This window comes from Manihot esculenta, chromosome 10, assembly GCF_001659605.2.
Source record: "Manihot esculenta cultivar AM560-2 chromosome 10, M.esculenta_v8, whole genome shotgun sequence".
NCBI classification, from domain to species: Eukaryota; Viridiplantae; Streptophyta; class Magnoliopsida; order Malpighiales; family Euphorbiaceae; genus Manihot; species Manihot esculenta.
In genome coordinates this window covers 16,741-31,145 of record NC_035170.2, presented here as the reverse complement: position 1 = coordinate 31,145, position 14,405 = coordinate 16,741, and the positions used below count along the sequence as shown (strand labels likewise).

The window sequence follows — 14,405 nt, the reverse complement described above, 5'->3', positions numbered from 1 at the left end:
TTGAAAGATTTGGTGAAAAACATGAAAAACATGAAAGTCAACGTGGGAGAGGCTTGAACTCACCTCTGGCTGCAAGTGGAGAAGAAATATCCTCCTTCCACCGACCCTTTGGCCCTTTTATAGGTGGCTGGCCAGACCATCTTCGGCAGCCGAACGTGAATCCGAAACCATGCAATGTTCGGCGGCCGAAAGTGACCTTCGGCGGCCGAACCTTTGCATTTCTCCCTTGATGCTTTTCTTTCAAAACTCATTTTCCTTTTAACACGTGAAAACATTCAAAACTCGTAAAAACTCATGAAAACATATGTCTTACCCTTCTCGAGGGTTCCGACACCCGAGATTCCACCAGACTACAGAAATTCTGAGGCCGGACTCAAGCCGGGTATTACAGATACTTTTGGGAAAAAAAAAATGACACATAATTTAAGACAATGTTTATATATGGATTCGATATTACAACTTTTTAATCTGTGGAGTGAACAAAAATTTTCGGATTACATAAAGAGGATGCCAAAATTAATTTAAAAAATTATTCCCATTCTCAAAAAAATGCTCTTTTTCTTTTTTTCCCCTCAAAGTCATTTCTCAATCTTTGGTTGCTTGCTTGCTTGACTGAATAACTGTAAAAATTAAGCACAAAACTACAATATGCATGCATGACGTAAATAGGGAAAATTAAGTTAATCATGCTCTAAGATATTTAAGTGAATTACTAGTAAACATTAACAACGTGATTATCGTGCACGAACTCCCAGATTTCAGAAGCATGCAGATCCTGAAAGTACACATTGGCACATGCGTTTAACACTTGATCAAATGCCGAACCATACAAATATGAAAGTGGCGAATAGAAATCTACTATTTTTTTTTTTTTCACAAGAAAAATCTAGTCTGCTTGCGGCTTCAAGGAGAACAGTTTATTGAATTTTTACAATAATCCCAATCAATGGAACTTCATCTCATTTGGTTTGCTGCCCCTAAATGCTGAAAGAGAGAAGAAGGACCTTGTTGCTGAAACACAAAACAGAACACCTCTGTCAGTCTGTCTAATTAAATTTAATACACGAGAGACAGGAGAGTGTTAAGTTGACTGAGATTGATCTTGAAAACCAGTCAGAGTTATTTTGTGTATTACATCTAGCCTTAACTCTAGGTCAATTAGTGTCTTGTATGTCTTGATCCAGGTAGTAATAAATCATGTCTTGTAAAAGCTGCAGTAAGGTTAGGTTGTTATATGTGAAAAGAAAGGTTAGGTTGTTATAAAAGCTTCTTTTGTAACTTTATAGCGGAAGGTTTGAATTTGAAAAGAAAAAGAGAAAAAACCTTTAGTTGTAGAAGCTGCTGATGATCCATGGCCCTTGGGCAACTTGTGTGAACTTTGGACTTCAAATTTGCTCAAGTTTGATTGAGCTGCATCCAGAATATCTCTAAATTATTCAGCATAATAAACTAGAAAACTATTAACATTAATTAGCACGCTTTCTAATTTGTTAAACAGGCACATGAAAACAAAAGTGGAAGGGAACAAGACCTAAAACTGTCACCTTTTTATTCATGTTAAGAAAAAAATCAGCATGAAGGAACTGAGAAAAGCCACAGGACGTGAAAGTACCAGAGTGAAGTTCATGAGGATCTACATTCTTTTCATGGCCTACAAAAAAGGTTGCATTTTGCTGTCCGTTGTTCTTTGAATGAAGTGCTACCTTCTTCAGCAGGTTGTCAGTGCTTCTCTTACTGATGGCTTTAGATTCCTCGGCATCATCCTCTCCTTCAGAAAAGACAGATGGGCTAGACAAACCTGTTAAACTTGCATCCCCTTTACTCTTCCGGGCAAATTTCAAGAGCCTCTTTAACCCTTTAGGAGCATCTTTTTGATAGACCATAGCAGGAGGATTTTCAGCATTTCCCCACTCAACTATTTCAGGTTCACTATTGTCTTCTTGCAGCATCTGTGACAAAGAATGACGAATGCGTGGACTTGATAATCCAAGTGGTGCAACATGGACTGGAGAAGCAAGTTGAGAGGTGCAATCATCATATGAATTCTGCATGTTCTGATGTTCATCTATTTCCTCCCATGCAATAGGAGAGATAACTGATTCTTCTTGGCATTGAAACATTGCTGTACACTCTGCTGTATCTTTGAAGCTGTCATCAAGATCAGTGGCAAGCTTAATGATGTTTTCAGACTCATCACCATTCTGATGACTAGTGACCATTGTTTCTAAACCCATAGTAGGGTTAGAATTATCAGATGATACAATATCCTGATCTTGATGCGGACTCAAAAGAGTGGAAGCATTAATGGTCACCTTATTGCTTAGAGTTTCAATTGTATTCCCACAATTCATGGAAGAATCCTCCAACCGAGAAGAATGTTTGGTCTTGCTCACAGTAGGACTTATGCCAACAGCAACTCCAGATCCTTTACGGCGTAAAGGTTTTGATTCCAGTGGCACAACAGTGCTTTTCCTGGTCATTTTGTTATAGAAACTAGGCTTTGACTGAACCATACTAGAACAGTCTGCAGTAGCAGCTGAAACTTTTGTTCCTGTTGTTTTTCCACTCTTGGTCACTTTTTGTTGCGTCTTTTCTTTCCCTCCCTTCAGGCTCCTGTCGGTATCAGTCTGGCTTTCCTTCACATTTCTAAGGCATGGCTGGGATCTCTCTATTTTAGCACTTGATCGGGGAAGGGATGGTGTTGACTGAGGTTTACGTCGTGTTTGTGTGGTACCAGACAGTGAGTTCCCAGATGGAGTTTTCGATGGTGATGGTCCTGCCACTCTAGTTGAAGGTGTAGGCCATGATTTACGAGTAGCAGGCAAGGTTGATTTTTTGGTTGAAACCTTCCTTGTAACAGAGGATTTTGGGCTCTCATTCCTGAGACTTGCAGATTGAGATGGATTTTTGAGTGATTTTTGGGGTTTAGGTGAAGGATGCTTTTTACCTACATCCTTTACACTTCTGGAGACCATTTCTGCTTTTCGCTCGTCAAGTGTTTGCTGCAATGCTCTAAATCTTGCTTCTTTTTCTGCTTTCTTTCCAGCATTCTCTCCTCGAAGTTTCTCATCCCTCTTCTCCTTGTAGTGATCATAAAATCCACCTCTATGATCAGAAGGGATGTTCTGGTTTCTGCTAGTTTGTGGCTTCCTGGTTCTCACGGGCTGACTTTCCATTGTTTTCTTCATCATAGGGTTCAACTCCACTTCCTTTTGTTGAGTCCATTCAGCAGAGGCTGCTGGCATTCCATTACTTTCCTGACCAGGTGTTGCACTAGTGTCTTCTTCCACGTCTAATTGATCATGTGTTTCTTTTTCCAGTCTCTTTAACTCTACATCAACTTTAGTAGTCTCAAGAAGATTTCGACATCCAGGTGCCACATCAGACTCCAATTTTTCTTTCACAGAAAGATTTGAATTCTCTTCATCCATTACATCACCACAAGAAAGAATTGAATTTTCTTCATCCATTACATCACCAGAAGACAGCAGAGCCGATTTTTCAGAAACAAGTTCTTGCTGGTAGGGAGCAGAACCTTCTATTGTACTAGCACTCCATCTTCTTAGCACAGATTTATTTGTGGAGAGAGAGAGATTTGATGAGCAGATTCTTGTTTGAGCATCTGCACTTTGATCCTTCTGTTTGCTTTCAAAAAGATTAATTGCATCTTGAACAGTCATCCTGGGCGCAATTTTCTCAGGTTTCTTACTGAATTGTTCAGAACCTTCATCTTCACTGCCATTTGCAGCTCCATCTCTATAATAGGGAATCCTCTCTCTAGCAGGATAATGACCGAGGTTCTTAATGCTTAATGCAGGAGTCCTACGTGACCCAGTTCGTGCTATTTGAATCCTCCGCATTGGCGACGCTGACCTTCTTGGTTGCACAGACCTTGTAAGAGTTCGACTTCTTTCTGCAGATATTTGATCTTCATTGCTTGAGTTAGAAGACTCCTCACTTTCAGTTGAGCTTTGTCGCTCAACTTGAGCAACCATCGCTGGTGAAACACCATATTTTACTGGTGTTTGCAATTGTGTGGATATCGATATATGAGTTTCTCCATTTGTCTTATTTGCATTGTTCCTTCTTGACATGCATGTAAATGAGTGCTTGTCATCATTTGTAAGTAGAGCTGTTTCGCTGTTATGCCTCAGTTCAAAGCATTTGGATAAAAAATTCCTGCAAGAGAAATTATCAAGATTAAATCTAGTAATCATAATTATTTCCTGAGTTAGCAACTTACTGTAACCCTTAAAAAAAGGAAAAGGAACATAGAGCGGTGGCAAATACTTTGAAGCGGCTCCTACCAATCATGGTTTCAAATAACGGCCATTACATAAGGTAACGACCGTTCAGGTTTGGAAGCTTGTTGGTGGCCATTATGGCTGGCTGATAAATAATGATAGAAAAAATTTGTTGCTATAACGGCCGATATAACCGTTACGCAATGGTAACGGCTGTTACTTTCCTTTATTTCAAATCACTTCAGGAATCTCATAGAAGTACCGTCACGTGAAAATGCATTATTAAATGGGAAAAAAAGTAAAAAAAAAATGATTTCTCTACTTTTTAGTCTTTTATCTCTAGTCTTTGCTCTTTCCATCCAGCACTCTCTCCAGCTCCAAGCTTCAGCACACAGCCACACAAAGAGTTCTTCCATAGTTTTTTTTCTTCCATATTTATTTCCAGCCTCCATTTCACATTTTTAAACCACAAACTACCATATTTCTCTTAAATTTTTTAAGAGCGGTCTATATACTTAAATTTCTATTCAAGCATCTGCCCTAGACGATTATTTTGATGATATTAATTGAGGTAAGTTACTATATATAATATTTAAAAGTTATGAATTTTATGTTTATTTGATATATTTGTATTTGTTATTAAGTTATATAACTTAATTTTGATTATATCTTTAAATATCTTTTAATTTCATAAACTTTACAAGTTAGGTGTTACAAGTTTATTGTTTTATGCTTTAAATATATTAAAAATTATTCTCTTAACTTAAAATGGTAGTTTTTTTAAACAACTTAAATGATTTTGCATAAAGTAAATTTAAATTTAAGTTAATTTGCACATTAATTTGATAATATATTTTTTGTTTTACAATATATTTTTTGATAATTTGAAAAATGCCAGAGAATCTGATAAAACAAGTCAAGATATTGGATTGAATTTTGCCACTTCTACAAGAAAAAAAAAAAGGAAAAACGACCTGTAATTTTTTGTGGTAAAAAATTAACTGGGGAAATAACTCGCTTGAAGCAACATTCAACAAATATACCAAGCCAAGTTGCTGATTGTCCAAAAGTTTCTGCACAAGTAAAAAAAGACATGAGGAATATGTTGAGAGGTTTTGAAGTTGCAAAAAAGGATAAAGCAAAGAGGATAAGGGAGTGGAAAGATGAAATCATGAAGATGACAGAAGTTGAGGGTACTTTAAATTCAGATGGAGAAGATATTAAACTAGAAATTGCGAGATGCAAAAGTATGCGGCACTTTCATGAAGATACTTATAGAAGAAGAGTTTCTCATTATGAAAGTGGTGGGACTAGCCATCAAGCTGAATTAGTCGTTCAACGACTGTTTGTGAGAAAGGTAGAGAAGCATCAAGATTTATCGAGCAAACATCAACACTTGCTTCTAGATTAGAAGCAACTGAAATTGAATTAAAAAAGAGCAAAATTATAAAGCAACCAAAGATTAAAACCAAATGACTTAAGTCGCAGAAAAAAAAGTTGCTTAAAAACTTTGGTAATTTTGTTATCCATAACAGATTACCTTTTAGTGTGGTTGAGTCGCCATGGACAAAGCCATTACTCAAAACAGCCGCTGAAGTGGGACCGCTAAAGTGAAATCGCTGAAGTGAGACTTAATGTATCACTACCTTTAGCATACAATATTTTTAAAATATATTTGAAAAATGAATACAAAGAAATGAAGAAATATATTGCTTCATGAAGAATTTTAAGAGGAATTTTTTAGTCTATTCCAATTGAATTGATCTTTACAAAGTTTGAGTATTTATATACAAAGAATCAACCTAAATTAGAAATATTTACAATAAGAATAAAATTCCTTAAATCAAGCATAATTAAGATCCCAAAGATTTGAATCATCCTAATTAGGAACCTTCTATGTTGGTCAACACTTCATTTGAGGGCATGTGGAACGAGAGAGGAGTTACTATCATGTGTGATGGAGCGGACCAACCAGAATGAGTATAATTAATTTTCTAGTCTACTCTCATCGTGAAACAATGTTCCATAAGTCCATAGATGCAAGCAATATTAAGCGAAAAGATGAAGAATATTACTTCAAGATCATGAAGAAGGTGGTTGAAGAAATTGGCCCAAGCAAAATTATCCAAGTGGTGATTGATAATGAAGCTGCTATTAAATCTGATGGCAAAAAGTTAATGTAGAAGTTTCCAAATTTGTATTGGATAGCAAGCAATGCACATTGCATTGATTTAATTTTAGAAGATTTTGGGAGGAGGAAGAGTATACAGGCCGTTATTGAGCAAAAAAAAGTTATCACCCAATTTATTTACAATCATAATTGGATGGTAAATTACATAAAGAAATTCACGGATGGTCGAGACATAATTTGCCTTGGGATTACCAGATTTGCAACTAATTTTATTGCATTGGAGAGTCTTCTTCGATGTAGAACGGGATTAAGAAATATATTTGAATCTGAACAATAGGTAGAAAGTAAATATGGCCAAGCTACCAGTGGACCAGCTTATGAAGCTAAGAAAATTGTTCTTAGCTTGGATAGAGAAGAAAAATTTTTAGGAGAAAGCCGAGCAAATTATGAAAATTCAAGAGTCATTACCTAAAGTATTGAAATTAGTGGATGGTCATGAAAAATCAACGATGGGATTTATATATGAAGAAATGGAACAAGCAAAATTGGCCATTAAATAAAATTGGCTATTAAGCAAAATTCCAGAAGTTATATAGACTACTGAAAAATTATTGATACTCGTTGGAATTTTCAATTATATCATGATTTGCATAAGGTCGATAAGAAGCACATAAACTTAATAATTAATACTTTAATAATTTCTATATCTTATAAATTTTAATAATAATTTTATAATTTGCAAGATTTTTTTGAATACTCAATATCAATATGGTCTACATGATATTAGAAATGATAGTAAAATCATGGCGCCTTAAAAATGTTATTCAAAAGCTAGAGAGTTATTTGGTAAATCAAGACCATGCATTGAACCAACTAAGTATATAATATATACCTAACTTCAGTAATTTTAATAAACAATTTTAGTATTTGCATGTATAATAAAGTAAACAATTTTTTTTGGATTGTTGCAAACACAACTCTATAAACATAAAATAGAGAGTTTTGGGTCTGCCTTAGCACAAAAAACCATTAAATTCATTGATCCAGATAAAAATATATCATTTACACATTATGTTATATTTTTAGTGTTCTAAAATATAAAAATCAAATATTTGAAAAAACAACCTATATTATTAAAATTATTATATGTTTTAATGCAACTGAATGGTGGATACATGATGGTGAAAGTGCTCTTGAACTAAAAAGAATTGCAGTAAGAGTGTTGAGTCAAACCACTTCTGCATCTAATTATGAAAGAAATTGGAGCACTTTTTTACTTGTACATACAAAGATGAAGAACAAATTACGGTATCAAAAATTGCATGCACTCGTCTTTGTTCACTACAATATGCGGTTGAAGTTGAGAAATTTGAGCAGAAAGAGTCGGCATAAGCTAAAAAAGAGATATAATCCAATTAATTTGGGTTACATTTTCGAGAAAGATGATTCACTAAATCCTTGGTTGGAGGAAAGGGAAAATCCGTATAGATGGTGAAGAAAATCCTTGGCTAGAGGAGGATGAGGCTGCTCCATCACAATCACAACAAGCTAATGCTCTAGACTCATGGACAGAATATTGGAGGCAGTGGTGATGCTGAACTTGAAGATTCTTGTATACTATTTAGTTCCAGTGATGATGATGATGATGATAGTGGTCAGGGTGGAAGAGGTGAAGGTCGTGAAACTACTAGTTCATTACAATCATATGATGATCCCTCTTCATATTAGAGGCATAGTCCATCTTCAGCTCCAGTTCCATCTTTGCAACTTACATATCAGAGATCACGTGGTTCTAGTGGTAGCAATGATAAGGGAAAAGGTGTTGCACATGGAGCGTGTTCTATGGATGCAGATAATTATAGATATGGGACTTATGGTACAAGTGAATCTTCAATGGAAGCAACCTCTACGGGTGATAATGGATATAGAGGAAATTCTCAATGGGATACTCCAATCCCTATCCATATCAACCTATGGATATGGAGGAAATTCTCAATAGGATACTCAAACCATATCAATATCCATATCAACCTCCTCCATTGTATTCTGATTTATCTTTGTCAGAACAATCATTCTCCACATCTAAACCCAGTCCAATCCTGCTGATCAATTTGGTATGGGTTCATTCTTCAATTTTGATCTATCACAGTACTATAAATATTATTAAGATCAAAGCTCTCAATCACAAGATGAAGGTGATGGATCTATTCAAGAACCTGGTAAACGGTCGTTCCGGTGGTAACTGAGTTAAGTTACTGCATATAATGTTTAAAAGTTATGTATTTTATATTTATTTGATATATTTGTACTTATTAATAAGTTATATAACTTAATTTTCATTATATCTTTCAACATATTTTAATTTCATGAACTTTACAAATTTTCTAAAAAAATTTGCGCCGCGACAGACCGTAACTGTTACTGACATGTTTCCTTTATCCGCAACCGCGACTGCGATTTGAAACCATGCTACCAATGCACAATAAAATTTGATAGACTACTTACTTTAAGTCGGCTGCTCCAAAATTATCACAAAATTCTATTATATTTGTAATATCTTTTGAGGAGCAGGTGGCACCAGCAGCTTGGTTTAGTGCTGCAGCTAACTCCCTTCTCAATGCTGTGAGCCTCAAGTCCATAGCTCGCAATAATTCATCCCTAGGAATATAATTTTCTGTGGCTTAGTGGATATACATCAAATGTAAAAGCCACGGGGAAAAGGCAGCTATCAAAAGGACTTACTTTGACGTATCTGATGATGCAATTTCTACTTCAGGCTATATATATGAGTAAAACAAAACATATTAGTGTCATTGTGATACACAACCACATAAACAAAATATAAATAAGAATTATATTTTTGAAACTATCAACAGGGAAACTTTAAAAGACCAAAAGAAAACAAATGGAACTTATAAAAATATGTATGCAAAAGCAATTACTTTGTGCGTTGGTAGTGTCTCAACAGAGTTGGATCCATCTGTCCAAAGGAGAGAAAATACAACAATGAATTTCATGAAAAATTGTAGCATTCACAATATTTTCGCAAAATCCTGTAGCAGTATCATCTCATGTCATGTCAACATGCCTGTAGGGCGCTACTAGCTGATGTACAGTAAACACAGGGATCAACTTATATGCTTAAATTCCTTAAATTTGTCTATTAGGATGGAAATTAAAATAAAACACATGTAAACCCAGAAAAATCAATCAAAATTCCTACAAAGTCGACAAAAATAATGAACATAAGCAGAAGTAAAGTATAAAGACCAAGGACAAACTTCTATTGCAATATTATAAGGGATATGACAAACTCAAAAATACAGACTTCTCCTTTAACAATTTTAGTTCAATAGAGGATGTAAGGTAAACTTATCCCTATGAGGTATACTCACTTCATGGCTGTATCCAAGGCCAATGTGGAACTCAGCCAAACACTTAGCTTCTTGGATAATGCCAAAACATGAAAATTAGGGGGGAATTACAATACTAAAAAAAAAATTACATTAGTGGTTTCAATCATAAATGGACAGTTACTAGTTTCTAAGAAATACTGTAAAAAAAAAAAGCATCAGAATTTCCTCATAGATACTGTTATCAATAACTGCTATTTTCTTTCTTAGAGCCTGTGAAAAAAACTATCACAAAACTAAAGGATTGCTGAAATGTTATTCTAATAATCTTTCCAGATGTAGAAGAAGCATTTATCCCTAATATATTCTCATTCCCCTAACTATGTAACCTTCAAATGAATGATTTGAAGACCTATAGCAAATCAATATCTTCTATTCTCTCATATGAATACCCACTGTGCCTGAAAATTCACATTTTCTAATTCACTCTCACAATGACGTATGCATGGATTTTGTAAGCCTCGATAACAATGAAAATCACATACCATTCCATGTTAGCATTTCATGATCAATCATTTCCACAAGCTAGGTATACAACTAAAGAACATTTATGGGGGTGAGAGAAAGAGAGAGAAGATCTTCAAAGTGCAGCATTAATGTTCTTCACTTCTTGCTCAATAATACATTTTTTAAATCTTCAAACATGCAAAACAATCTAATTATTTTATGACACTCGAAAAGGAAGTTTAGCATGCAAGAACATTTTATCAGTTTAGACGAAAAGAGCACCTTGTTGTTTTTCCCTTTATCTGATTTTAGTTCCAAGCGATTCCAGTTCGAAATGTTTCAGTTCATAAATGGTTTCGGTCTGAAGCATTTTCATTTCGTCCATTTCGAAATTTATTAAAGTTACAATGATATTAATATTCTATATATTGTAATATATAAATTTATTAGATATAGGTTTATCAAAATGTCATTTATATAGATTCTACAGTTGGGAAAAATTAAAGGGAACCAATACAATTTTTCTTTTTTCGGGTTGGTTCTGATTCTGATTCAAGGAGAGGAATATACCCAGCCCCTAAAATGGTCCGGGACCCATTCATGGTCTGAACCGAATCATGGCCAGCACTACATGAAACCACCAATGCAGGACCCTGCCAAGTGCATTCCTTGTGTCCTTATTCTCTTATAACTTTTCAAAGGATACATGAAATGCTTTTATGATTACAGGTTTAGCTAGTGATGCAACAAGGAAAACAGTTGAGCATCTTGAGAACAGCATCATTTCCAGGAATTCCTTTTGTTCCTTCAACATTCCTTTTCAAAAATAGTGTCAATTCCTCTCTTTAGTATTTGGTAAACTACCAATAAGAACTCAAGGATTGAAAAATGTTATGCAAACTGTGAACTCCACATTTGTCTAAACTGCAACTTACCTGTTTCCCCACTTTCAAACTGATCCTTGTGCCCCTGACAGAATAGAATTCATGTTAACCAGAAATACCAGGCAATCAAATACTAATCATGAAAGGGCTCAAGTATGACCTGAGTATATAAAGAAAGATGAAATTTTCTGGCCTCCTTCAATTGTGACATTTCACCTTCAATAAGCTTACTGGAATTCACTAAATCCGCAGAAGCAACAATTTGCAGAAATCTAAGAGAAAAAAAAAAAGGAAGGTAACAAGAGGAGTAGGCAGCTAAACTGGTCCATTAACTGATAAACAAGCGAAAAAGAACAAACAAGTAATAATATCACAAGGACCTGTTTAAAGTGGACTTTGTGAACCATGTTGTATCTTTCTGTCCTGGTACTTGAAGTTTAAAATTGGCATTAGATCCTCTACTATGCAAGTTTTTTACCCCTGGTAAATGTGGCAAGAGATGCTCCAGCAATCCAGTGGCTACTTTTTCCACTTCATCATCACCGCAAACAAATACCTCATATCTAAAATATCATCACATGGGCTAGATAAGTAAATACATAAAGTACAATGTAATATTGGAAAATATATGAACAATAAAGAAATATATAAATATGAATGAACATAAAACAGAGGAAACTAATAAGAGGTTACCAAAACCAGCAAGCTGTAACTGCATATCTAACTAAAAGAAGAAACTAGATTCATAAGTTCCATTGCACATACAATGCAAGGTGTCCCATTGGCAAAGACCATAAATACTCAAATTTTGATATTGGGAGATCCGAAGATGTATATAAAATATTCATTTTATACTCCACATCCATGTGTGTGCAAATGTGTGTAAATTCAAAATTATTAAGGAAACGATAATGATGACAATAACACAATAGTCATGAATTAAGACATAATCCAACTTTTTAGATAAGAAGGTATAGGGAAGCATTTTAACCCTCTGAAATAATTTAAGCAATTACTCAATGCTGGCCTTGCTTTTTGAGGGTGTTGTTTAGCAGAATGATCAAGGCAATCCACCTTTCAACAGTTTTCTTTACAATGTTAGCTCTCAACAGCCTGAGCCCTTGAATAGGCAACTGGAGACTTAAGCAATTCTACTTATCCTCTACTGAGCAAATCCCACCAGAACGTGGAACATCTTATTGAAGTGTGTGTGCATGAAGGTTCCAAGCTACTAGGCACAGTAATAATTGATCAACTTATATTTTCCTAACAGTTAGACAATTTTTATCATCTTGGATGGAACTTCTCAATTGATGTTTATTGCTAATCGTCTTACCTGTTTTGGGCTGGGAAAATCTGAATAGTTGCATAATCTAAAGCTGCATCAGCATCTATGCCACACTCCATTCCAACAATCTGTAAGAGAAAAATATGCAATATAAGAACTCTTCAAAGACTGCTTCACTTCTTGTGATCTGCAAAGTGTTCTGGAATTTTAGAGAGACAGTTTGTCGTGCATCAACTGCCGATTTTAGCTGACTAAAATGGCAAGCCTCAAATATGAATGCATGCACGAAGAGAAAAAGAAGAGGCGAGAAGGGTAAAATATACATTATCAATTTAAAGTCTAAGAATTATGAGATTAATGATCAAAGTGAGTGCAAGCTCGATAATAAACGTTACAGAAGGATTAATAGGAGAAATACAAACTTAGAATGTCAAAAAAGTTGAAGCCCACGTCATTTCGGACAGAAATAATGCATCTGCTATATGAGAGCCACCAATTTGACATGAGCGCCGATGAAGATGAAGCACAATTTTTAAAATGCTGTGATGCAGAGTATTCAAATTTTGATATGGCATTCAGGTACAGAGAAAAGAAAAAACTGTTTTCGTAATTGTATATATATGGCAAGTAACAAGGCATAGTCTAGAAAAAGTTGAGATGAAATCCTATCATTAATAGGGGCAACACGAAAACGTTTCTAACCAGGAACAAATCTCGAATGGGGTACATGCAGATACCAACCAAAGCTTATATTTTCAACCTCCAGAAATAATATAGATTCAAAATAATTTGCTATAGCCCCTTTGTGTTCAACAAGTAAAGCACATCCAGATTCAGCATCTGGATGAAAAGGTAATTGAGACTTAACTAAAAGAGTACATTGTGGAGCGTAATTCCTTTGAACGGCAGGAAAAATTATCAAACAATTTTAATGGAAAATGTCAGATCTAGTAAGCAGAAGTTGAAATGTAGCAAAAAGAACATTAAAAGAAAAGAAACAAGCAGAAGCAGCAGCAGCACAGTAGAACAACAACAGCGGGCGGTATAGGCAAAAGCAGTGAACATCAATCGAAGCGGAAAGAAAGTGAAATCAGTTTTAAGTTTAAATCTCAATTAGTCACTATAAAGCTCTCATTTACGAAAACTTGAGAGGCTTTTTTTCGCATTACGTAAAATGTTAGGTGAAATGTAGCTCCTAAATCCAAAAGACCAAGTGAGCGAGGAAGGGGAAAATGCAGATTTTGGCTCACCTGAAGCTAAAGAGACGAGGTTAGCTCAGAATCTCCCACAGATAGAAACACACAAGAGATCTTGAATGCGAGCCCCAAGATCATGTGTCATCTGTGTGCAAGTTATGTGGCTTAATTTATTGATTCTTTTCTTTTTGCTTTTCTTTTTTTTTTTTTTTTCCCTAAAGTTATTTGCTCTGAAATTTCTAGTTTAGCAGAAGTAAAAGCTATGGTGCAACTTGCTCGCAGTTAAACTAAATTTCTTTTTTAATTCGGTTGCGTTTCTAATCTAACAACAAGACGCATCCAACAGCAGTGGGTTTTTTGAAAAAAAAAAAAAAAAAACTAGCTTTGACAAAAAAAACCAAAAACAACGATAACGCAAAGATGACGAGGGCGGACACCACGCGCCTATAATACGCGCGATTGCATTCTAGGCATGCTTGTATTTTGCCTTGTCCATTCCTTGTCTTGCGTGCGAGCAAAAATTACCTTCCCAAGTCGTGGAATATATTTTAGTAATTAACTTTATTATATTTAATTAAATTAGATTAAAAAACATATAACAAATTAATTACATTTAAAATAATATTACATTGGATTTTAATTTCAGATATTAAATATTTTCTAATTTTAAAAATAATATTAAATTTAAAATATTTTTTCAATTTTATAATTTTTATTTATTTTACTTTTTCACACATATTAAAAAATAATTTTTTATTAATTTTCTAATTATATTTATTTTAAAAATATTAAATTTTATTTA

At 34.7% G+C, this 14,405-nt stretch overlaps 1 protein-coding gene across 6 annotated transcripts; it reads right to left on the bottom strand.

Moving 5' to 3' along the window:
• Positions 1-675: 675 nt before the first annotated feature.
• On the bottom strand, positions 676-13,838 carry LOC110607439. Of its 6 annotated transcripts, XM_021746544.2 has the most exons (12): positions 13,658-13,834; positions 12,830-12,947; positions 12,456-12,535; positions 11,500-11,682; positions 11,280-11,391; positions 11,171-11,204; positions 9,318-9,355; positions 9,118-9,152; positions 8,881-9,033; positions 1,613-4,179; positions 1,324-1,410; positions 676-1,011 (listed from the first exon to the last, which is right to left on the bottom strand). In XM_021746544.2, exons 3-12 carry the CDS (start codon positions 12,524-12,526, stop codon positions 944-946), a joined length of 3,348 nt encoding a protein of 1,115 aa, XP_021602236.1. In that variant the 5' UTR covers positions 12,527-12,535; positions 12,830-12,947; positions 13,658-13,834; the 3' UTR covers positions 676-943. The 6 variants fall into 6 exon arrangements, 4 of the variants coding, with proteins under 4 accessions (XP_021602236.1, XP_043816853.1, XP_021602235.1 ...); XR_002486724.2 differs by lacking the exon at positions 12,830-12,947 and having other exon boundaries at positions 1,545-4,179; positions 13,658-13,838; XM_043960918.1 differs by lacking the exon at positions 12,830-12,947 and having other exon boundaries at positions 12,456-12,594.
• Positions 13,839-14,405: the final 567 nt, after the last annotated feature.

Bases quoted from the DNA above. Each gene is read 5' to 3' on its own strand.
- LOC110607439 (XM_021746544.2), bottom strand. From the start codon at position 12,526: ATGGAGTGTGGCATAGATGCTGATGCAGCTTTAGATTATGCAACTATT. The intron at 9,356-11,170 runs GTAAGTTGCAGT...TCCTTTGGACAG, and splicing joins GTTTGAAAGTGGGGAAACAG to ATGGATCCAACTCTGTTGAG. The intron at 9,034-9,117 runs GTAAGTCCTTTT...TTATATTCCTAG, and splicing joins GCATCATCAGATACGTCAAA to GGATGAATTATTGCGAGCTA.